Consider the following 26,030-nt stretch of genomic DNA (forward strand, 5'->3'; position numbering starts at 1 on the left):
GCAGAAGGACCTCTTTGCTCCTATACTCAATGCCTCTTGTTATGAAGACCAGCATGCTATTAGCCTTCTTCACTACCTGCTGTACCTGCATGCTTGCTTTCATTGACTGATGTACAAGAACACCTAGATCTTCCCTTTACCTAGCTTGACTCCATTTAGAGTTCTTGCCACCAAAGTGGATAACCACATATTTATCCACATTAAACTGCATCTGCCATGCATCTGTCCACTCACCTAACCTGTCCAGGTCACCCTGTATTCTCATAACATCCTTCTCACATTTCACCCTGCTACCCAGCTTTGTGTCATCAGCAAATTTGCTAATACTACTTTTAATACCTTCATCTATATCATTAATGTATTTTGTAAACAGTTACAGTCCCAGCACCGAACCTTGTGGTACCCCACTGGTCACTGCCTGCCACTCTGAAAGGGACCCGTTACTCTTTGCTTCCTGTCAGCCAGCCAATTTTCGATCCAAATCAGTATTTTGCCCCCAATACCATGTGCCCATTTTTGATCACTAATCTCCTATGTGGGACTTTATCAAAAGCTTTCTGAAAGTCCAGATACACTACATCCACTGGCTCTCCCTTGTCCATCTTCCTAGTTACATCCTCAAAATATTCCAGAAGATTAGTAAAGCATGATTTCCCCTTCGTAAATCCATGCTGACTCTGACCTATCCGGTTACTGCTATCCAAATGAGTCATAATTTCATCTTTTATAATTGATTCCAGCATCTTCCCCACCATTAGTGTCAGACTAACTGGTCCACAATTCCCTGTTTTCTCTCTCCCTCCTTTATTGAAAAGTGGGACACCATTAGCCCCCTCTAATCCGCAGGAAGTGATCCTGAATCTGTAGAAAATTGGAAAATGATTACCAATGCGTCCACAATTGCTAGAGCCACCTCCCATAAGTACCCTGGGATGCAGACCATCAGGCCCCGTGGACTTATCAGCCTTCAGACCTAACAGTCTCTCCAACACCATTTCCTGCCTAATATAAATTCCCTTCAGTTCATCCATTACCCACGGTCCTTCAGCCACTATTACATCTGGGAGATTGCTTGTGTCTTCTCCAGTGAAGACAGATCCAAAGTACCTATTCAATCTTCTGCCATTTCCTTGTTCCCCATAATAAATTCACCCGTTTCTGTCTTCAAGGGCCCAATTTTAGTCTTAACCGTTTTTTTCTTTTCACGTACCTAAAAAAGCTTTTATGATCCTCCTTTATATTTTTGGCCAGTTTGCCTTCGTACCTAATTTTTTTTCTCCATGTATTGCCTTTTTAGTTATCCTCTGTTGCTCTTTAAAAGTTACCCAGTCCTCCGGCTTCCCGCTCATCTTTGCTATATTATATTTCTTCTCTTTAGTCCTTATACAGTCCTTAACTTCCCTCGTCAGCCAGGACCACCCTTGCCTCCCCTTAGGATCTTTCTTCCTCTTTGGAATGAACTGATCCTGCACCTTCTGCATTATTTCCAAAAATATCTGCCATTGTTGTTCCACTGCCATCCCTGCTAGGGTATTGAACCATTGAATTTTGGCCAGCTCCTCCCTCATAGCTCCATAACCCCCTTTGTTCAACTGCAACACTGACACTTCGATTCTCCCTTCTCCCTCTCAAATTGCAGATTAAAACTTATCATATTTTGGTCACTACCTCCTAATGGCACCTTTACTTCGAGGTCTCTGATCAAATCAGGTTCGTTGCACAACACCAGATCCAGAATTGCCTTCTCCCTGGTAGGCCACATTTATTCACATGAATGATCTGGATGAAGGAACTGAGGGCATTGTTGCTAAGTTTGCAGATGGCACAAAGAAAGGTGAAGGAGCAGAAAACGTTCAGGAAAAGCACAGGCTGCAGAAGGACTTGCTTCGAGAGTGGGCAAACAAGTGTCAGAAGGAATACAATATGGGAAAATGTGAAGTCATGCACTTTGGTAGGAAGAATAGAGACATAGACTATTTTCTCATTTGGGAAAGGCTTCAGAAATCTGAAGCAAAAACTGAATTCGGAGTCCTCACTCATGATTCTCCCAAAGTTAACATGCAGGTTCAGATGGCAGTCAGGGAGGCAAATGCAATATTAGCATTGTTCTCGACAGACTAGAATACAAGAGCAGAAATGTACTGCTAAGGCTGTATACAGCTCTAGTCAGCATGCATTTGGAATATTATGAGCAGCTTTGGGCCCAATATCTAAGGAAACATGCTCTGGTGTTGGAAGGGGTCTAGAGGAGATTTACTGAAATTGTCCCAGGAATGAAGGGCCTGTCATATGAGGAGTGATTGAGGACTCTAGGTCTGTACTTGATGCAGATTGGGAGAGGGGGGTTCTCATTGAAACTTACAGAACACTGACAGGCCTGAATAGAGTGCACGTGGAGAAAAGGTCTCCACTAGCAGGAGAGACTAGGACCCAAGGGCACAGCTTCACAGTGAAGGGACAACACTTTCGAACTGAGTTGAGAAGGAATTTCTTCAGTGAAAGTTGAGTCTGTGGAATTCATTGCTGCAGAAGGCTTTGAAGTCCAACTCATTGAATATTTAAGCCAGAGAAAGATATCCTTGATTAGTCAGGCCATCAAGGGTTAGAGAGAAAAGTCGAGAGAATGGAATTGAGAAACATATCAGCCATGTTCAAACGGTGGAGCAGACTCGATGGGCTGAATGTTCAAATTCTGTTCATATATCTTATGGTTTATGCCATCTTTAATAAGGGGTGCTCATTTAAGACAGAGATGAGAAGAACATTTTTTCACAGAGAGTAGTGAAAGCAGAGTTTTTAATGTTTTTGAGGCATAGGTGGTTGCATTTCCATTTAGTTTGGGACTGAAAACATATCAGAACTATGTGGGAATGTGGAGTAATCAGAATAATCATGATTTTACTAAATGTCAGAATGTGCTCAAGCGGCCTAGTCCTGTTCCTGTTTTGAATGCATGAGCTTATGTACTTACAAAGATATGATTCTTATTTTAGTTCCACTGATTTTGCCCCATAATAATGATAAAATTTCAATTTACTCATGAGTAAAAATAGGGCAGTTTGTGATACCAAGACTGGATTACATTTCTGTGTCTCGTTATCAAAGGAACGTCCCTTGGGATTAGCTCGTGTCTACAATGGAAACCGGTTTTTAAATAAGACATTTTACAATTACAGACACTTTGCTAATTAATTTGGATGATATCTTAATCTGAAAAGACAGGACAGCAAGGACTGTGTCAGCGCTCTTGTTAAATCTCTATTTCACAGCTTTTAATACATCCCCTCAGTGTGAAGCCAGAGAAGTCAGACCACAAAGGGTCTGTATTTCTGAAACATTTCCTCTTGTCTGGTCCCTTCTCTCAGCGCCATTGCAACCTCACTGGAGGCTAATTTTAATGTTTCTGGGAGGCTGCCTTCTCAGGCAGATGACATGTGCTGTCAAGATGAAAATGCAAGGATCCCAAAAGACCTGAAAGTAGCGATTGGCAAAATAGTTGACATGGCTCAATGCTCTTGCCTTTGGGTCAGAATGGTTGTGGGTACAAATCCAGACTAAGCCAGTATCATCATGGGCGGAAGAGCCTGTTCAGTGCTGTACTTTTCTATGAAAGATGACAATCTAGTACAGTAGTGAAAGACTACTGCACTGTTTCAGGTGCTGTTATTTGAGTGATATGATCAACTAAGTTGCCAGGTGCCCTCTCAGGTAAGCATAGGTAGAGAACATCCCACCAACATCCCAAAACCTGGTTGATCTTGCACTGCTGTTTATCGGAGATTTCTACGTACAAATTAAACATTGTACTTCCTAACTTACAATTGAATCTCAATTTCAAAAATACTTCATTGGCTCAGAGTGTCTTTGGCATGTCTGTGCAGTTTTGAAAGGTGTTACTTAATGCAATCGTGACTTTCGTTCTTAAAGAGTTAGACAGTCCTTGTAGTTTATGATGAGAACAGGCAGACCTGTGGAGTCTGATTCCCAAAATACTGTCAGAAGCCTAATGTAGTGAAAACTGAATTAACTTTGTCATGTGGCCCACAGCCAGCTGTTTCCATTAAGACTTACCAAAGTGTACGGTGCATGTCCACCATTTGTGACTACGTCAATGGCTATTGTGATTGGCTGCCACTTCTCCCGACACGTTTTAAGTATCTTTTTAAATTGTTCATAGAATGTGGGCTCAGCCACCATTTGTTTCCCATGTTGAACTGGCCCTTGATTTTAGTGGCTTACTAGGGCCAATTCAGGGGTCAGTTAAGTGTCAATCACATTGCTGGGGGTCTGGTGTTGCTCTGTAGCATGCTGCCTCTAAGACAGTAGGTTATGAATTCAAATTCCATTTAAGTTTTTTTAAATTCGTGGAACGTGGGTGTTGCTGGCTGTGTCAGCATTTGTTGCCCATGCCGAGGTGCCCTTAAGAAGGACAATTTGAGAAGATGGCCATGAGGTGCCTTCTTGAATGTTGAAGTACATAGGCTAACACTCCCAATGTAGTACTGAGGGAATACCTTATGGAAACACTGGCTTTCAGTTCAGTTCTGTTCCAAAAACCCAATCTGTCATCTCAGGTGGTCACATGACATCCCATGATTTTGAAAAAGCACATGGAAATTTTTGGCCAGTGATCCTTCAATCTTTGCCTCAATTTAATTCAAAAAGAGAAATTGCATGGAAAATCTTAAATGGATTAGCCTTGCTAAATTGCGCATAGTGTCCAGGGATGTGCAGGCTAGGTGGGTTAGACATACGATATGCAGAGTTACAGGGTAGGGGGATTGGGTTGGGTGGGATGCTCTTCAGAAGGTTGGTGTGGACTTGGTGGGCCGAATAGCCTGCTTCCACACCATAGAGATTCTATGATTCTAACCCAACTTGCTGTTCTGAAGAAGGGTCACTGAATCTGATTCATGAATTCTGCTTTCTCTCCACAGATGCTGCCAGACCTGCTGAGTTTTTCCAGCAATTTCTGTTTTTGTTTCAGACTTCCAGCATCCACAGTTCTTTGTTTTATATTAGAACGTTTCACTGATGTATCTGGGTCCTTGCTTGGACAAACTGGCTGCTACTTTTCTGACATGTTATAAGTAACTTTTAGAATTGTTCATGGGATGTGGGCTCAGCCACCATTTGTATCCCATGTCGAACTGGCCCTTGATTTCAGTGGCTTGCTAGGGCCAATTCAGGGGCATTTAGGTGTCAGTCACATTGCTGGGGGTCTGGTGTCACATGTAGGCTTCACCAGGTAAGGACAGCAGATTACCTTCCCCAAAGGTTGTTAGTCAATCAGATGGCTTTTTGTTATATGGTCATTGTTATATGGACAGTTGTTATATGGTCATTGTTGGGCCAGCTTTTCAATTTCAGATTTTTATTGAGCTCAAATTTCACCATTTCTCATGGTGAGATTTACACCCATTTTGCTAAAGCATTAGCCTGGGGTTTTCAACAATTCGTCAAATGACATTACAATCCAGGGTCATAACCTCCTCCCCAAAGTACTGAAGCATCTTTGGATGTTATGAAAGGCACTTCTTCATTAAAAGTCTTCTTTTTATGTGGTGAGTTAGTAGTTACCTGAAGTGGATGATGACAAAGAAGGGAATGGAGTGATTGACCATGTTAGTGATGGAAGAGCCCAACGCATCAGTGCAAAAGATAAGGCTGAAGCATTTGCATCGATCTTCAGCCAGATATGTCAAGTGAATGAACCATCTTAGCCTCCTCCAGTGGTCCCCAGCATCAAAGATGCCAGTCTTCAACCAATTCGATTTAGACCATGTGATATGAAGAAACAGTTGAAGGGGCCGGATACTGAAAAGGTTATGGACTCTGACAGCATTCTGGCCATAGTACTGAAGACTGGTGCTTCATAACTTGCTGCTCTCCAGCCAAGCTGGTCCAGTACACTTACAACATTGGCATCTTCATGGCAATTGTATCCTCTGTATGAAAAGCAGGATAAATTCAGCCCAGCCCAATGACCACCCCATTAAGTCTACTCTTGATCATCAGTAAAGTGGCAGAAGGTGTAACCAACAGTGCTGTCAAGCAGCACCTGGTCAGCAATAACGTGCTCAGTGTGTACTCCCGGTTTGACCGCTCAGCTCCTGACTCATTACAGCCTTGGTCAAACATGGTCAAAAGTGTTGAATTTCAGAGGTGAGGTGTGAGTGCCATCCCTTGACATCAAGGCCGTATTCGACCAAGTGTGGCATTAAGCAACCCAAGCAAAAATGGAATCCATGGGAATCGGGACAATCTCTCTGTTGCTTGGTGTCATGCCTGTGTGACAATGCTGTCACTTTAAATAAAGGTTATTTTGTCCTGGATTTTTTTGAAGAGAGGTTGTAAAAGCAGATATACCAAAGTGTCTACTGGAACCAGCCTAAGTCAATAATTTAAGAGGCCTTTAGGTTTTTGTTTTAAAACAGATGTAACAACGGAAGGGAAGTGGCCAGTTCTCCCAGATCAGGCTTTTTAGTTTTTTTTAGCTGTAGCAGCTGAAGCTATTTGCATCCCAGAAGAGTTGGAGCTGTAGGAAATGATCCCTAACTGTGACTTCCTCTGAAATCTTGCTTGATATTGAACGGCGTATAAGAATCTGTGTCTAAATTTATCTTTTTGCCAAGTGGCATGATTATGGGATGCTGCTATATGGAACAGCTAATTAAAGATAGGTACTGTATCTTTTATTCGGCTGAACAGGCTGGGGCTGTTTTCCCTGGAGCTTCAGAGGCTGAGGGGTGACCTTACGGAGGTTTATAAAATCACGAGGGGCAAGGACAGGATAAATAGACAAGGTCTTTTCCCTGGGGCGGGGGAGTCCAGAACTAGAGGGCATAGGTTTAGGATGAGAGGCGAAAGATATAAAAGGGACCCAAGGGGCAACTTTTTCATGCAGAGGGTTGTGCGTGTATGGAATGAGCTGCCAGGGGAAGTAGTGGAGGCTGGTACAATTGTAACATTTAAGAGGCATTTGGATGGGTATATGAATAGGAAGGGTTTGGAGGGATATGGGCCAAGTGCTTGCAAATGGGACTAGATTAGGTTAGGATATCTGGTCGGCATGGACAAGTTGGAGTGAAGGGTCTGTTTTCATGCTGTATATCTCTATGACTCTAAAAGCTAAGTTTTTCTAAATTCCTCTTTTGTTTGTTTGTATTTTGACTATAATGTTTAAATAAATTGCTTTGCTTAACAGAGTGGTTTGACCAGTTGCATCAAAAATGGAACACCCACTTTACATCTGCCTTTAAAATAAGAAAAGGTTAGGGTCTAGGCTACCATCTTAAATATTTTGAGGGGTCTGATCTGGAATATAACACTTGGCACGTAAGAAGATGGTTGTGGTTGTTGGAGGTCAGTGATCTCAGCTCCAGGACAACTCTGCAGGAGTTCCTCAGGATAGTGCCCTAGGCCCAAGCATCTTCAGCTGCTTCATCAATCATTTCCAAAATTGGAGGTGTAGTGGACATTGTAAAAGGTTTCCTCAGAGTACAACGGGATCTTGATCAGATGGACCAATGGGCTGAGGATTTGGCAGATGAAGTTTAATTCAGATCAATGTAAGGTGCTGCATTTTGGAAGGACAAATCAGGACAGGACTTATACACTGAATGGTAAGGTCCTGGGAAGTGTTGTTGAACAGAGAGACCTCAGAGTGCAGGTTCATTGTTCCATGAAAGTGGAGTTGCAGGTAGATAGGATAGTGAAGAAGGCGTTTGTATGCTTGCTTTTATTGGTCAGAGCATTGAGTATAGGAGTTGGGAGGTCATGTTGTGGCTGTACAGGACATTGGTTAGGCCACTGCTGGAATATTGTGTGCAATTCTGGTCTCCTTCCTATCGGAAAGAGGTTGTGAAACTTGAAAGGGTTCAGAAAAGATTTACAAGGATGTTGCAGGGATTGCCAGGGTTTGTGCAAGAGGGAGAGATCCTGGCTGAGTAGGCTGGGGCTGTTTTCCCAGGAGCGTCGGAGGCTGAGGGGTGACCTTATAGAGGTTTATAAAATCATGAGGCGCATGGATAGAGTAAATAGACAAGGTCTTTTCCCCAGAATAGGGAAGTTCAAAACTAGAGGGTTTAAGGTGAGAGGGGAAAGATTTAAAAGGGGCCTAAGGGGCAATTTTTTCACGCAGAGGGGGTGAGTATATGCAATGAGCTGCCAGAAGAAGAGGTGGAGGCTGGTACAATTACATTCTCCCCGTGTCTGCGTGGGCTTCCTCCGGGTATTTCGGTTTCCTCCCACAGTCCAAAGATTTGCAGGTTAGGTGAATTGGCCATGTTAAATTACCCATAGTGTTCAGGGATCTGTAGGTTAGGTGCATTAGATAGGGGTAAATGTAGAGTAATAGTGTAAGGGAATGGGTTTAGATGGGATACTCTTTGGAGGGTCGGTGTGGACTTATTGAGTCAAATGACCTGGTTCCACACTGTAGGGATTCTATGAACTCTAAAAGGCATCTGGATGGGTACATGACTAGGAAGGGTTGAGAGGGCTATGGGCCAAATGCTGGCAAATGGGACTCGATTAATTTAGGATATCTGGTCGGCATGGACGAGTTGGACGAAAGGGTCTGTTTCTGTGCTGTACGTCTCTATGACTCCATGATTTTTACTCCCATTCTAAGGGCAGAATTGGGGATGTTCAGCAATGATTGCACAATGTTCTACACCATTGCCAGTGGCTATAAGAGAAGGTCAAAAGCTAAGCACACTGCAGTCTGTAACTCACCTCCTGACTCCCCAGAGCCAAGCCACCATGTACAATGGACAAGTCAGGAGTGTGATGGAATAGTCCCCACTTGCCTGGATGGGTGTAGCTGCAACAAAACTCAAGAATCTTGACACCATCCAGAGCAAAGCAGCCCAGTAGATTGGCACCACATCTACAAGCATCCACTGCCTCCAACACTGAAGCTCAGGAGCAGCAGTGTGTATTATCTACAAGATATTTGCACAACTTTATCAAGGCTCATTAGACGTACCTTCCAAACACATGGCCACTTCCACCTCGAAGGACAAGGGCAATAAGTACTTGGAACCCCACTACCTGCAAGTTCCCCGTCAAGCCACCGGAAATACATTGTTGTTCCTTCACTGCTGCTGGGTCAAAATCTTGGAATTACCTTCCCAATGGCATTGTGAGTCTCTCTACCAGAGCATGACCTGCAGCATTTCAAGAAGGCAGCTCACCACTACCTTCTCAAGGGCGATGAGGGGACAGGCAATAAATACTGGCCCAGCCACCATGCCCCAAGTACCATGATTGAATAAAAAAAACTCACACTGTCTAATGACGAGAGGCTAAGTGGAAAGGGCCTGAACATAAAAGAGTAAGAGGCAACCTTATTGAGACATAGAACGTTCTTAGGGGACTTTACAGGGCAGATGTGGAAAGGTTCTTTCCCCTTGTGTGAGAGTCTAGAACTAGAGATGATAATTTCACAATATGCGGTCACACATTTAAGATGGGGAAGAGGAAGAGGTTTTTTTCAAAAGGAAGAACTTCTGCTGTTAGAGGGTCATGAATCTGTGAAATTCTGTGGAGGGCTCGTGAAGTTGCATTGTTAAGTATATTCAAGGCTAAGATGGGCAGATTTTTAATCAGTAAGGAAACCAAGGGCACTAATGTGGAAAAGGCACTAATGTGGAGATGAGGTTCATCAGAATGGCAGAGCAGACTTGATGGGCTGAATGGCCTACTTCTGCTCCTACATCTTATGGTCTTATTGTCTTATGGTCATGAAAGAAGACAAATGTATTCTTTAGATCTGGGGTTATAAAGTGTGTGGGCAACTATTTAGTATCTCGCTGTTGTCAGAAGATCACCATTCATCTGCTTACTGCAGCTCCTAAACTCCTGGTTTGCCTCCTACACCAGTAGTTATTCAGTAAGACACAGAGAAAGAATGAACACCTCCCACGCAGCAAAGTGGTATATGGTTAAGGTGAACAGTTGTCATACTTACGAAATAGCCTCAATCATATCCACCCCCATTTCGACACAACAGTGCGCATGATCTGCTCGAGCTTCTGGTAGTCCTGACACACAGTAATAGCAATCACCCAGGATCTTAATTCGCAGACAGTGGTTCTCCTGGGAGAGTAACAGGAGAGAGAGAAACAAAATAAGGAATCAGAAGACCGCTGGAGAAGGAACCAATTCAAGCCTGCAGATAGTGCTATTGTTCACTTAGTTGTGGTCCCCTCACTTAGGGAGGTATACACTTGTATTGGAAGCAAACAGAGAAAGTTTGGCTACTTCTGGAATGGAGGGATTTGTTTCATGAGAAAAGGATAAGCCTCCACTCATTGGAGTTTCCCAGAATAAATACCTTATTGGAACACACTATATTCTAAGGGGGGTTGACAGAGCAGGTGTTGAGACGATGTTTCCTCGTGGGGACGCCTCAAAAGAGGGGCTATAGTCTAAAGATATGAGGTCTCCCTTTTGAAAAGGAGAAGACGAAAAATCTCTCACAAAGTTTTTGGCATTCTCTTCCCTCAAAAGTTAAAAATCACACAACACCAGGTTATAGTCCAGCAGGTTTATTTGAAAGTACAAACTGTCAGAGCGCTCCGAAAGGTTCTACTTTCAAATAAACCTGTCGGACTATAACTTGGTGTTGTGTGATTTTTAACTTTGTCCACCCGAGTCCAACACCGGCACCTCCATATCATGGTTTCACTCAAAAGCAGCCGAGGCTGGGTCATTGATGATGTTCAAAGTTGAGTTACATGGATTTAGTTTGACAGGGTATCCAGGGTTAATGGGTGGAGGCGACAGTCAGAAAATTGTTGCGATAGTCACCATCAGATCAGCCATGACCTTATCGAACAGCAGAGCAGGTTCAAGGGCCAGAATGGCCTACACCTGCTTCAAATTCCTATGTTCTATGAAGCTTGCGGCCGCCGAAGTAACTACGGAAGAGGCAATAGCTGGATAGGACAAGGCAATCAGCACTCACTTACCGATGCAAGCTTGTCAAATCTGGCGAAGAGCTCATTGAGTGTCATGACCAGTTCCTGGGCTGTGCACTGCGAGGCTAAACTGGTGAATCCTTCGATATCTGCAAAGAGGATGCTGGAACAGACAAACAGGAGACAAAGAAGAAAAGAAAGGAAAAGATTTTAATCGCAGAACAGCTGACTATAAAAGGTAATGAAGAGGTTTAAAGTATGTGAAATGATCTGAAACAACGAAGCCAATCATCTGCGCAGCAGTAATGGGCTCTCCTAATGGTCATGTCAGGCAATTTTAATCATTTAAACAGCAAAGGAGAAGCCTAGTCACAAACACTGATCATTAAAAAGGAAAATAAGAAATAACATTTTGTTTCTTCATTCAATGAGCCGAGGCTTCACTGAATGGGCCACCATTTATTGCACATGCCTTGAGAAGGTGGTAGTGAGCTGCCTTCTTGAAGTACGAGAGTCCTTTAGCTCTAAGGAGACCCACTACAGAACAACCTCAATTATCCAAAGGGAGGATTTTGTTCAGATAACTGATTGTGCAGATAACTGATTGTTTGGATAATGGATAACGCTTTTATGGGACCTTGAGATCTTGTTTGGAAAATCTGAAATTCGGCTAATTGACGTTTGGATAACCATTCTGTAGACAGTTAGGGATGGATTTTCAAGATTCTGACCCAGTGACACTCAAGGAATATATTTCCAAGTCAGGGTAGTGAGAGATTTGAAAGGGAACTTGCAGGTGATATGTTTCCATGTATCTGCTGCCTTTGTCTCTCCAGATGGTGGTGGTTATGGGTTAGAAAAGTGCTGGCTTTGGTGAATTGTTGTGTATAACTTGTGAGATGGTGCATCAGTGGGAGAATCACAGAGTCATAGAGATGATACAGACCCTTCAGTCCAACTTGTCCATGCCGACCAGATATCCTAAACTAATCTAGTCCCATTTGCCAGCACTTGATCCATATCCTTCTAAACCCTTCCTATTAATAAACCCATCCAGATGCCTTTCAAAGGTTGTAATTATAGAACATAGAACATCACAGCGCAGTACAGGCCCTTCGGCCCTCAATGTTGCACCAACCTGTCATACCAATCTGAAGCCCATCTAACCTACACTATTCCATGTACATCCATATGCTTGTCCAATGACGACTTAAATGTACTTAAAGTTGGCGAACCTACTACCATTTCAGGCAAAGAATTCCATACCCTTACTACTCTCTGAGTAAAGAAACTACCTCTGACATCTGTCCTATATCTATCACCCCTCAATTTAAAGCTATGCCCCCTCGTGTTCGCCGTCACCATACTTGGAAAAAGGTTCTCCCTGTCCACCCTATCTAACCCTCTGATTATCTTATATGTCTCTATTAAGTCACCTCTCAACCTTCTTCTCTCTAACAAAAACAGCTTCAAGTCCCTCAGCCTTTCCTTGTAAGACCTTCCCTCCATACCAGGCAACATCCTAGTAAATCTCCTCTGCACCCTTTCCAAAGCTTCCACATTCTTCTTATAATGCGGTGACCAGAACTGTACACAATACTCCAAGTGCGGCTGCACCAGAGTTTTGTACAGCTGTAGCATAACCTCATGCTTCCGGAACTCGATCCCTCTATTAATAAAAGCTAAAACACTGTATGCCTTCTTAACAACCCTGTCAACCTGGGTGGCAACTTTCAAGGATCTGTGTACCCGGACACCGAGATCTCTCTGCTCATCTACACTACCAAGAATCTTACCATTAGCCCAGTACTTTGCATTCCGGTTACTCCGACCAAAGTGAATCACCTCACACTTATCCGCATTAAACTCCATTTGCCACCTCTCAGCCTAGCTCTGCAGCTTAACTATGTTTCTCTGTAACCTACAACATCCTTCGTCACTATCCACAACTCCACCGACCTTAGTGTCATCTGCAAATTCACTAACCCACCCTTCTACACCCTCTTCCAGGTCGTTTATAAAAATGACAAAAAGCAGTGGACCTAACACTGACCCGAGCGGTACACCACTAGTAAGTGGACTCCAGGATGAACATTTCCCATCAACCACCACCCTCTGTCTTCTTTCAGCAAGTCAATTACTGATCCAAACTGCTATATCTCCCATAATCTCATTCCTCCACATTTTAGATTAGATTAGATTACTCACAGTGTGGAAACAGGCCTTTCAGCCCAACAAGTCCACACCGACCCGCTGAAGCACAACCCACCCATTCTCCTACATTTACCCCTTTTACCTAACACTACGGGCAATTTAGCATGGTCAATTCACCTGACCTGCACATTTTTGTATCAAGTCCCACTGTGGGGAACCTTATCGAACGCCTTGCTGAAATCCATATATACCACATCAACCGGTTTACTCTCATCTACCTGTTTGTACCAACCTCCACCACAGCTCATTCGATACATGCATCACCCGCTGTGTGACCCACCCTAGAGAAAAGATCTTGTTAATTTATCCTATCCATGCCCCTCATGATTTTATAAACCTCTATAAGTTCACCCCTAAGCCTCCAGCGCTCCAGGGAAAGCAGCCCCAGCTAATTCTGCCTCTCCCTATAGCTCAAATACTCCAAACCCTTTCACAACACCCTTCCAATAGGAAGGAGACAGAATTGCATGCAATATTCCAAAAGTGGCCTAACCAATGTCCTGTACAGCTGCAACATAACATCCCAATGCCTGTACTCAATACTCTCACCAATAAAGGAAAGCATACCAAACGCCTTCTTCACTATCCTATCTACCTGCGACTTTACTTTCAAGGAACTATGAACCTGCACTCCAAGGTCTCTTTGTTCAGCAACACTCCCTTACCATCAAGTGTATATGTCCTGCTCTGATTTCCTTTTCCAAAATGCAGCACCTTGCATTTACATAAATTAAACTCCATCTGCCATTCCTCAGCCAATTAGCCCATTTGATCAAGGTCCCATTGTACTTTGTGGTAAGCTTGTTCGCTGTCCACTAAACCTCCAATTTTGATGTCATCTGCAAACATACTAACTATACCTCCTATGTTCACATCCAAATTATTTACATAAATAATAAAAATCAGTGGACCCAGCACCGATCCTTGTGGCCCTCCACTGGTCACAGGCCTCTAGTCTGAAAAACAACCCTCCACCACCATCCTCTGTCTTCTACCTTCAAACCAGTTCTGTATCCAAGTGGCTAGTTCTCCCTGTATTCCATGTGACCTAACCTTGCTAATCAGTGTCCCATGAGGGACCTTGCTGAACGTCTTACCAAAGTCCATGTAGGTCTCTTCTACCACTCTGCCCTCATCAATCCTCTTTGTTACTTCTCGAAAATATGGACTTCAGCCCACTGCTTTTCATCATTTATATAAATGATTTGGATGTAAGCATAAGAGATATAGTTAGTAAGTTTGCAGATGACACCAAAATTGGAGGTGTTATTGACAGCGGAGAAGGTTACCTCAGAGTACAACAGGATCTTGATCAAATGGGCCAATGGGCTAAGGAGTGGCAGATGGAGTTTAATTTAGATAAATACAAGGTGCTGCATTTTGGAAAAGCAAATCAAAGCACGACTTATGCACTTAATGTTAAGGTCCTGGGGAATGTTGCTGAACAAAGAGACCTTGGAATGCAGATTCATAGTTCCTTGAAAGTAGAGTCACATGTGGATAGGATAGTGAAGAAGGCTTTTGGAGGCTTCTTGAGGATGGTGTCAAGCTTCTTGAATGTTGATGGAGCCGTACCCATCCAGACAAGTGAAGGTTATTCTATCACATTCCTAACTAGTACCTTGCAGACACTTGACCAGCTTTGAGGAGTCAGGAGGTAATAGCTTACTCATGATTCCTAGCTTCTGACCTGCTCTTGTCACCACTGTATTTACGTGGCTGAGGACTGAATTTCTAAAGCACCTTCCAAAGCACTTGACAGTAAATGAAGTTCTTTAGAAGTCCAGTCATTGATGCCATGTAAGGAATGTTGCATCAGTTTGTGCACAACAGATTCTTTCAAACAACTAACAATCAGATAATCCATTGCAGTTAAGTTATTGAGGGATTAATATTGCACAGGATTCCAGGATTATCCCCTGCTCTTCTTCAAAATAATATCAGGGATCAGTCTAAGAGTATGAGACAGGCCATTTAGGTTTGAGATGAGGAAAAATTCTTCATCCAGTGGTTGGTGAGCCTGTGGAGTTCTCAACACAGAAGGTGGTTGATACTGAAATAATAAATGTTTGCAAGAATGCAGAAGATATAATTCTTAGAGTTAAAGGGATCAAAGGATATGGGGAGAAGGGGTGAAGAGAGTATTAAGTTGGATGATCAATCATGTTATAAGATCATTGGATATTAGAGCAGAATTAAGCCATTTGCCCCATCGAGTCTGCTGCACCATTCAACCATAGCTGATATGTTTCTCAACCTCATTTTCCTGCCTTCCCACCACTGACGCCTTTAGTAATAACAGCCTGATCTAGCTCTGTCTTAAAAACACTCAATGACTTGACCTCCACAATCTTCTGCAGCAATGAGTTCCACAGATTAACCGCACTGACTCCAGAAATTCATCCTCTCTCAGTTCTAAAGGGTTGTCCCACTCACTCCAAGTCTGTGCCCTTGGTCTTAGCCTCTCCGACCAATGGAAACTTCTTCACCACAAACACTCTATCCAGGTCTGTTAGTATTCTGTAAGTTTCAGTGAAATCCCCCTTCATCCTTCTAAATTCCATCAAGTGCAGACCCAGAGTCTGCTCATGTGACAATTCCTGGGATTGTTCTTGTAAACTCCCTCTAGACCCCCTCCAATACCAGTATATCCTTCCTTAAATAGAACATAGAACGTTACAGCGCAGTACAGATCTTTCGGCCCTCAATGTTGCACTGACCTGTGAAATTAATCTGATGCCCATCCAACCTGTACTATTCCATTATTATCCATATGTAAGACCAATGCCCATTTAAATGCCCTTAACGTCGATGAGTCTACTACTGGTCCACGCCTCTACAAGTCTCTGAGTAAAGAAACTACCCCCTAACTACCCCTAATATCTATCCTAAATCTATCACCCCTCAATTTAAAGCTATGTCCCCTCACGTTAGCCTTCACTATCCATGGAAAAAGGCTCTCACTGTCCACCCTAGCTAACCCTCTGATAATCGAGACGTATAAGATAAAGTCACCTCTCAACCTTAGAACATAGAAAAGTACAGCACAGAAGAGGCCCTTAGGCCCACGATGTTGTGCCGAGGTTTAATCCTAATGTAAAATATAGTAACAACCTACGCACCCCTCAATTCACTGCTATCCATGTGCATGTCCTGCAGTTGCTTAAACTTCCCCAGTTACTCTGCTTTCACCACCACAGCTGGCAACACATTCCATGCATTCACAACTCTCTGCGTAAAGAACCTACCTCTGACATCTCCTTTATACCTAACTCCTAATATCTTCAAACTATGACTTCTCGTACCAGTCAATCCTGTCCTGGGGAAAAGTCTCTGGCTATTGACTCTATCTATTCCTCTCATTATTTTGTACACCTTGATCAGGTCTCCTCTCTTCCTCCTTCTCTCCAGAGAGAAAACTCCGAGCCTATTCAACCTTTCTTCATAAGGCAAGCCCTCCAGTCCAGGCAGCATCCTGGTAAACCTTCTTTGCACCCTCTCCAAAGCCTCCGAATCTTTCCTCTCGTAGGGCGACCAGAACTGGACACAATATTCCAAGTGTGGTCTCACCAGGGACTAGTAGAGCTGCAGCAAAATCTCGTGGCTCTTAAACTCGATGCCCCTGTTAATGAAAGCCAAAACACCAAATGCTTTCTTAACAACCCTATCCACTTGGGTGGCAATTTTGAGGGATCTATGTACTTGCACACCCAGATCCCTCTGTTCCTCCACACTGCCAAGAATCCTGTCTTTAATCCTATATTCAGCATTCGAGTTCGACCTTCCAAAATGCATCACTTTGCATTTATCCAGGTTGAACTCCATCTGCCATTTCTCAGCCCAGCTCTGCATTCTGTCTCTTCTCAGCCCTTCTTCTCTCCAACAAAAACAGCCTCAGTTCCCTCAGCCTTTCCTCGTAAGACCTTCCTTCCATACCAGGCAACATTCTAGTAAATCTTCTCTGAACACTTTCCAAAGCTTCCACACCCTTCCTATAATGCGGTGACCTGAACTCCACACAATATGTCAGGTGCGGCCTTACCAGTGTCTTGTACAGTTGAAGCATGACTTTGTGGCTCCAAAACTCAATCCCCCTACCAATAAATGCCAACACATCATATGCCTTCTTAACAACCCTATTAACCTGGAGGGCAACTTTCTGGGATTTATGCACCTGGACACCGAGATCTCTCTGTTCATCTACACTGCCAAGAATTTTACCATTAGGCCAGTACTTTACATTCCTGTTATTTCTTCTGAAGTGAACTACCTCACACTTTTCCACATTAAACTTCATTTGCCACTTTTCCGCCCAGCTCTGCATCTTATTTATGTCCCTCTGTAACCCACAACATCCTTCGGCACCATCCACAACTCTGCCGACCTTAGTGTCATCCACAAATTTACTAACCCATCCTTCTACGCCCACATCCAGATCATTATAAAAATGACAAACAGCAGTGGTCCTAAAACAGATCCTTGCAGCACACCACTAATAATTGTACTCCAGGATGAACATTTCCCATCAACCACCACCCTCTGTCTTCTTTCAGCTAGCCAATTTCTGATCCAATTTTCTTAATCACCTTCAATCCTGAAACTCCGTATTTTGTGCAATAGCTTACCATGTGGAACCTTATCAAATGCCTTACTGAAGTCCATATACACCACATCAACCGCTTTACCTTCATCCACCTGTTTGTCACCTACTCGAAGAACTCAGTAAGGTTAGTTAGGCACGACCTACCCTTCACAAAATCATGTTGACTATTCATTTCCAGATGATTATAAACCCTTTCTCTTATAACTTCCTACAACATCTTATCCACAACTGAAATAAGGCTCACTGGCCTATAATTACCAGGGTTGTCCCCACTCCCCTCCTTAAACAAGGGAACAACATTTGCTATCCTCCGGTGTTCTGGCACTACTCCTGTCAACAATGATGACATAAAGATCAAAGCCAAAGGCTCTGCAATCTCCTCCATGGCTTCCCAGAGAATCCAAGTATAAATCCCATCTGGTACAGGGGTCTTATCTATTTTCAGATCTTCCAAAATTGCAAAAACTCCCTCTTTATCAATGGCAAGCCTGTCTAATCTTGTAGCCTGCATCTCTGTATTCTCACTAATATTGCCCGTTTCTGATGTGAATACCGATGAAAAGTATTCATTAAGCTCTTCCCCTATGCCCCTCAGATTCCACATACAACTTCCCATTAAATACTGAGCCCAAAACTTCTCACAATATTCCAAATGCAGGCTGACCAGGGCTTTATACATCCCAGCTCTTATATTCTCGTTCCCTTTAAATGAATGCTAACATTGCATTTGTCTTCCTAAATGCCAACCGAACCTACACATTAGCTGTTAGAGAACCCTGAACTAGAACTCCTAAGTTCCTTTGTCCTTCAGATCTCCAAACCATTTCCCCATTTAAAAAATAGTCAATGTCTCCATTCTTCCCATTTAAGTGGATAACTTCGCATTTTCCCACATTGTATTTCATTTGCCAATTCTTTGACCCTCTCCTAGCCTGCCAAACCCCTTCCGCAGCCTCCCTGCTTCTGCAACATGACCTGTCCCTTCACCTACCTTTGTGTCATCGACAAACTTAGCAACAAGGCTCTCATTCCTTTGTCCAGATCGCACAATGTACAACGTGAATAGTTGTGAATCCATGGCCACCGTCTGCCATTCTGGAAAAGACCCTTTTATCCCCACTCTCTGCCATCTGCTAATCAGCCAATACTCTGTCCATGCCAGTTCCTTGCTCTTATTTTGGAACACCCTAAGCAGTACCTTGTCAAAGGCCTTTGGCAGAGCAAGCTCAAAGGGACAAATGATCTACTTGTGTTCCTGTTTCTATGAACCATTTGAGAGTCTTGAATTACCGACTGAGTTTGTCCTTAGTACTGCTGGATTTGTAAACAGTTGACACAAAGTCAAAGTTCCTAATCCTCTTCAGCAGTTATATACTGCACTGCTAGAGGTGCCATCTGTTTGATAAGATTTCAAACTGAGATCCTGACTGACCTCATAGGTAAAAGACTCTTCAGCAGCATTCTGAAGCAGAATGGGAGGGTTTTCCTCTGCACCCTGATCAATGTTTATTCTTCCGTCTAACTATCCTTAAATACAGGTGATCTGGTCATTCCAAGTTGTGTGAGCTTGCTGTGAGCAAATTGACTTCCCCACTTCCTACACTGCAACAGTAATTCTAGGTCAGATGCATTATCCAGCTGTAAAATGGTTGAGGACATCCTAGGCTTTGAAAGGTGATAGAGATATGCAAACACATTGTTATTGTCAAACTGGCACTGCAAGAAGTATGGTTGTCCAGATCATGTGAGAGTGGCATGGCAACAGCGTTAAGATTAAACACTTTCTCCCACCCTCTGACCGTTCAGCCCCTGGCCGCCAAACTGCCAAATAACCTCCTGCAAGAGGCAAAATGACAGAATGAAAAAATTCTTAATTTCAAAGAGGCAAAGAAAAATACTCTGGAAAATTCCATCTTCCTCATGTGGTTGAGAAAAGCAGAGAAAGGGAACAGGGTGTGGAAGGGCAGGAAGGGTGAAGAAGGTTGGCTGGGTGAGGGAAAGCTGGGGGAGGGGAGGGAAGAGGAACATAGAACATAGAACATAGAAAAATACAGCGCAGTACAGGCCCTTCGGCCCTCGATGTTGCGCCGACCGAAGTCTACCTAACCTACACTAGCCCAATAACCTCCATATGCTTGTCCAATGCCCGCTTAAATGACCATAAAGAGGGAGAGTCCACCACTGATACTGGCAGGGCATTCCATGAACTCACAACCCGCTGAGTAAAAAATCTACCCCTAACATCTGTCCTATACCTACCACCCCTTAATTTAAAGCTGTGTCCCCTAGTAACAGCTGACTCCATACGCGGAAAAAGGTTCTCACTGTTAACCCTATCTAAACCCCTAATCATCTTGTACACCTCTATCAAGTCACCCCTAAACCTTCTTTTCTCCAATGAGAACAACCCCAAGTGCCTCAGCCTTTCCTCATACGATCTTCCTACCATGCCAGGCAACATCCTGGTAAACCTCCTCTGCACTCGTTCCAGTGCCTCCACATCTTTCCTATAGTATGGCGACCAAAACTGCACACAATACTCCAGATGAGGCCGCACCAGAGTCTTATACAACTGCAACATGACCTCGGGACTCCCGAACTCAATTCCTCTACCAATAAAGCCCAGTACGCCATATGCCTTCTTCACTGCACTATTTACCTGGGTGGCAACTTTCAGAGATCTGTGTACATGGACACCAAGATCCCTCTGCTCATCCACACTACCAAGTAGTCTACCATTAAAGGGGGTTGGACAAGAGCAAGGGGTGCTGAGAGAGTGCAGGGAGGGGATCACCAGGAGTGTGTGATAGAGTGGGGAAGGGGTAAAATGGTGTCTAGTGGGGGCAACGACCGAGACCAGGGAAAGATGAGAAAAACAGGGATGTTTGGGATGAGTGTTAGAGAGTGGAAGAGAGAGGAGGGAGTGGGACAGATCATGGGGCGTGGAGGGGAGTGTGGGAGCATGAGAGAGTTGTGGAGGATTGGGACAATGGGTGGGGTGGGCAAATGGGAGACAGTGCATGCAAATGGGGGAGAAGAGGGGAGGAGTGGGGAAGAGCAAGGGGAGTGGGGTAGATTGGGTGATGGGGGCAGGGAGTGAAATGGGACAGACAGCGTGCGGGTGAGGGAGAGCAAGGGAAGGATTGGGGGAGGGTAAAGAGAGCAGGGCAGGGTGAGGGAGAAAGCAGAGCAAGGTCTGGGGAAGTGGGAGAGGGTGGGAGGAGTGGAGATTGCATTTTTGGAATGAATAGAACAAGAACTCTGTCTAGAAGCCTATGAACATTATAATTTCTGCACAGTGTCATCAGTTGTCTAAATCTGTCACTGTTCAGCAGCAAGGGTGTCACAGACATCCAAATATGTAATAAAATGAAAACAAGCATTGACAACACACAGCCTATTGCCAAGACTTAATGCTTTTTACATTTATCCAGGGTACAGAACAGCACTGTTATTGTCTATTCACATCAATAAACAAAATAGACAAATATGAATGTCAATTTTAAGCACATAATGATTTTCCTGCTTTGACAGATCTGAGTTTATGTGGACTATCAGGATAATAAATTCCCACACCATCTCCCTGTCTCATTTACAAATAAATAACTCTGAATTAACTCTTTTCTGGTTAATTCCACACTTGTTCGCTGGGGGAGGTTGCTGGACAGGGTCTGAGGAATGCTGTGGAAGTGCTGAACTATCAGAGATACAGTCTTGTCTGTCAGGTATAAAACTGAGGCTTAGTCTGCCCTCCCAGAAGGATGTCACTACCGTGAAAATATCAGTGATATTCTTCAAACATATGAATTAAGAGCAGGAATAGATCATTCAGTTCCGTGACACTTGGATGTATCTGTGCACAGATTATTGAAGATGGTAGGGCAGATAGAGAAAGCAGTTATTAAAGCATAGTGTGCTCAGTTTATTTATAGGGGCAAGGAGTATAAAGCAATGAGGTGATTTTGAACTTGTGCTAGATTCTTGTTAGGAGAAACTGAGGACTGCAGATGCTGGAGATCAGAGTCGCGAGTGTTGTGCTGGAAAAGCACAGCAAGTCAAGCAGCATCCGAGAAGCAGGAGAATCAACATTTCGAGTATAATGAAGGGTTTATGCCTGAAACGTCGACTCTCCTGCTCCTTGGATGCTGCTTGATTGGCTGTGCTTTTCCAGCACCAGATCTATTATGCACAGTTGTGGGTGTCACAATATAGGAACGATATTCCCTTGCATCTATTGCAAGGCTTCAATCTAGCTCATATCCAATGGGCATTCGCCTCAGATCCTTAAAGGAAAAGAAAGGCTTATAGTTGCATTATGTCTTCCACAACATCCCAAAAGTGTTGAAGTCCTTTTGAAGCAAAGTTACAGTTGTAACATAATAACCAACTTGCACAACAAGCCCTCACAAACAAGCAGCAAGATCATAAAGAACTCTTTTAGGCACTAATGAGACCCTGGGGAAGTCTTATTGAAACATAAAATCCTGAGAGAGCTTGATAGGATGGATGCTGAAAGGATGTTGTTGAAGAGACTTAAACTAGGGTCTCAGTTTTAAAAACAAGGGTCTCCAATTTTAGACAGAGATAAGGAAATTTTCTTTCTCACAGAGAATTGTGACTATTGTATCTTGTTCCCCAGACAGATGCATTCTTGACTAACAAGGAAGTTAAAATGTTTTGGGGGTGGACATGAAAGTGGAGTTGAAGCAATGAGCGAATCAGCCATGGTCTGATTGGATGGTGGTGTTCTGTTATAGAATCACAGAATTGTACTCTCTCCAAGAGGGAGAGAGTACAGAAGTGACTTACAAGTATATTTCCAGGAATGAGAAACTTCAATCATGAGAACATTTTGAAGAAATTCGGGCTGTTCTTCTTTGAGAGAAGAAGGCTGAGAGGAGGTTTGATACAGATTTTCAAAATCATAAGCAGACAGGAAAGAGGAGACCGAGAGAAACTGCTCCCACAAAAGAATGAGATGACATAGATTTAAAATGGTGTACAAATGAAGCAAGGGTCATGTGAGAAAATAATTGTTTCACACAGTGAGGAGTTAGGCTGTGGAATAAACTACCTGGAAATGTGGTGGATGCAGTTTCAATTAAGGCATTCAAAAGAGCATTGGATGATTATTTGGATAGAAATGGTTGTGCTGGGATATGGTGAAAAGGCAGGAGATTGGTACCAGATCAATATGAGAACTGATGCAGCTACAGTAGGCTGAATGGTCTCCTGCATTATTACAATTCTGTGATTCTATAACAGAACACCACCATCCAATCAGACCATGACTGAGCTGCTTATTGCTTCAACTCCACTTTCATGTCCACCCCCCAAAACGTTTTAACTTCCTTGTTAGTCAAAAATGCATCTCTCTGGGGAAGAAAGTACAGTAGTCACGACTCCGTGTGAGAAAGAAATTTTCCTTATCTTTGTCTAAAATTGGGGACCCTTGTTTTTAAAACTGAGACCTAGTCTGAGTCTCTTCAACAACATCGTTTCAGCATCCATCCTATCAAGCCCTCTCAGGGTTTTATGTTTCAATAAGACTTCCCCAGGGTCTCATTAATGCCTAAAAGAGTTCTTTATGATCTTGCTGCTGGTTTGTTGTGCAAGTTGGCTACTATGTTACAACTGTAACTCAGCTTCAAAAAGAATTCAGCACCTTTGGGATGTTGTCGAAGACACAATGCAAATATGACTCTTTCTTTTCCTTTAAGGATCTGAGGCGAATGCTCACTGGATATGAGCTAGATTGAAGCCTTGCAAAAGATGCAAGGGAATTGATCCTTTCCCACTCTTTGGTATAATGGAGTCCCTAGTGGGATGAACCTGCCTGCTGTGAGAGGTAGGGTCACTAACAGAGGTCATTGAAGCATTGTCACATGACACTCTGGTCTCCAACTGCCTGACATCCACTCACTCACCATTGGTCACCCAACAAATCCATCTCACAACACACTATCTCCCTGCAGCCAATCAGGAAGCAAACAGACTTTCGGTTACTCAACTGGATGTCCCTTCACTCGGAGTTCATCAGCTTTATCCCTCTCCCTCAACATTTTTCATGCTGACGTACAAGAAAATTAAAGTAAACACAATTTATTTTCATCGGCTAATGGCATTTTTCTTGAAGGTTCCTGGAGGCTGGGTTTAAGAGATGAATCTTTAATTCCCATAGACTTGAAGACAGGGTTTTACAATTTGGGGGTTGAAACCCCAAGTGAGGTCACAGGTTAAGCTCTGGGGTCACAAGCTTCAAGGCAGCATAACTCTGACTGAGGTATACTGGCTGTACACCTATTCCACCAGATCAACCATCCCCTCTCTCCTCCACCACGGCTGATCATCTAATTCAATACACTGTTCCCATTTTCTCTCCATACCCTTAAGCCCTAAGAACTACATCTAACCTCTTCTTGAAATCACTCAATATTTTGGCTTGAACTGCTTACTGTGGCAGAGAATTCTACAGGTTTACTACCGCATGCGTGGAGACACTTCCCTTTACCTCAGTCCAAAATGGCTTAACCTATATCCTTAAACTGAGGTCCCTGGTTTTGGTCTCCTGAGTCATAGAGTCACAGAGCAGCGGAACAGACCTTTTGGTCCAACTCATCCACGCCCACCAGGTTTCCCCAACCAATCTAGTCCAATTCACCTGCATTTGACCCATATCACTCTAAACCTTTCCTATTCACGTACCTAATATCTTTTAAATGTTGCAACTGTACCCGAATCTACCGCTTTCTCTAGCAATTCATTCTATGTATGAACCACCCTCTGTGTGAAAAAGCTGCTCCTCAGGTCCCTTCCAAATCTTTCTCCTCTCATCATAAAGGGGGAAGGGAAAGGGACCGCATGTGTGCAGGGTTTAAGTTTGAGGCAGACTAGGAATGAAGCAAAAACGAAAGATAACTTAGGACATATTACTGGAGATGTTGGAAATCATGAGGGTAAGAAAATTTGCATTAAGGCGCTTTATCTAAATGCTTGTCGTATTCATAACAAAGCAGATGAATTAATAGCACGAATCATCGTGAATGATTATGATGTGATAGGCACCACAGAGACGTGGTTGCAGGGGGTTCAGGACTGGCAGTTAAACATCCAAGGATTTACAACTTATCGAAAAGGCAGGGACACGGGCAGAGGAGGCAGGGTTGCCTTTTTGGTTAAGAATGAGATTAAATCTATGGCACTGAATGACAAAGGGTCAGATGATGTGGAGTCTGTGTGGGTGGAGTTGAGGAACCACAAAGGCAAAAAAAAACCATAATGGGAGTTATGTACAGACCTCCCAGCAGTGGTCACAACCATGGATGCAAGATGTACCAGGAAATAGATAGGGCACGTCAGAAAGGCAAAGTCACGGTGATCGTGAGAAACTTCAATATGCACGGGATTGGGTGAATAATGTTGCCGGTGGATCCAAAAAAAGGGAATGCATGGAATGCTTACAGGATGGCTTTTTGGAACAGCTTGTGACGGAGCCCACAAGGGAGCAGGTTATTCTGGACTTAAAGTTCTAGGTAATGAGCCAGACTTTATAAAAGATCTTAAAGTAAGGGAACACTTAGGAGGCAGCGATCACAATATGGTAGACTTCAGTCTGCAGTTTGAAAGAGAGATGGCAAAATTGGATGTAATGGTGTTACTGTTAAATAAATGTAATTACAGAGGCATGAGAGAGGAACTGACGAAAATCGACTTGCAGCAGAGCCTAGTGGGGAAGACAGTAGAGCAACAATGGCAGGAATTTCTGGGTGTAATTGAGGACACAGTACAGAGGTCCATCCCAAAGAAAAGAAAGATTATCCAGGGAGCGGTTAGACAGCCGTGTCAGGAAATGTATCAAAGAGAAGGAGAGCCTATAAAGTGGCCAAAAGCACTGGGAAATCAGAAGATTGGGAAGGCTGCAAAAACAAACAGAGTGATAACAAAGAGGGAAATAAGGAAGGAGAGGATCAAATATGAAGGTAGGCTAGCCAGTAATTTTAGAAATGACAGTAAAAGTTTCTTTCAATACATAAGAAACAAATGAGAGGCAAAAGTAGAAATTGGACCGCTCCAAATTGATGCTGGAAGGCTAGTGCTGGGAGATAAGGAAATAGCTGAATAGTTTGTGTCAGTCTTCACAGTGGAAGACATGAGTAATATCCCAGTAATTAAGGAGAGTCAAAGGGCAGAGTTGAGTATGGTAGCCATTACAAAAGAGAAATTGCTAGAAAAGCTAAAAGGTCAAAGGACAAGATGGTGGCACAGTGGTTAGCACTGCTGCCTCA

The 26,030-nt window shown here is 43.4% G+C and overlaps 1 protein-coding gene across 4 annotated transcripts in view; it reads right to left on the reverse strand.

The window, feature by feature from the left end:
- The window catches only part of adcy5 (adenylate cyclase 5), a 429,739-nt gene that overhangs the window by 139,471 nt on the left and 264,238 nt on the right, over positions 1–26,030 (reverse strand). For all 4 annotated transcript variants that reach the window (XM_072579926.1, XM_072579927.1, XM_072579925.1 and 1 more), the window contains exons 4-5: positions 10,980–11,091; positions 9,977–10,104 (exon numbers count right to left, since the gene is read on the reverse strand). In XM_072579926.1, the coding sequence (XP_072436027.1) occupies positions 9,977–10,104; positions 10,980–11,091 (240 nt within the window). The remainder of the gene's footprint in view (positions 1–9,976; positions 10,105–10,979; positions 11,092–26,030) is intronic.

The sequence above is a fragment of the Chiloscyllium punctatum genome, chromosome 10 (genome assembly GCF_047496795.1).
Source record: "Chiloscyllium punctatum isolate Juve2018m chromosome 10, sChiPun1.3, whole genome shotgun sequence".
Taxonomy (NCBI): Eukaryota; Metazoa; Chordata; class Chondrichthyes; order Orectolobiformes; family Hemiscylliidae; genus Chiloscyllium; species Chiloscyllium punctatum.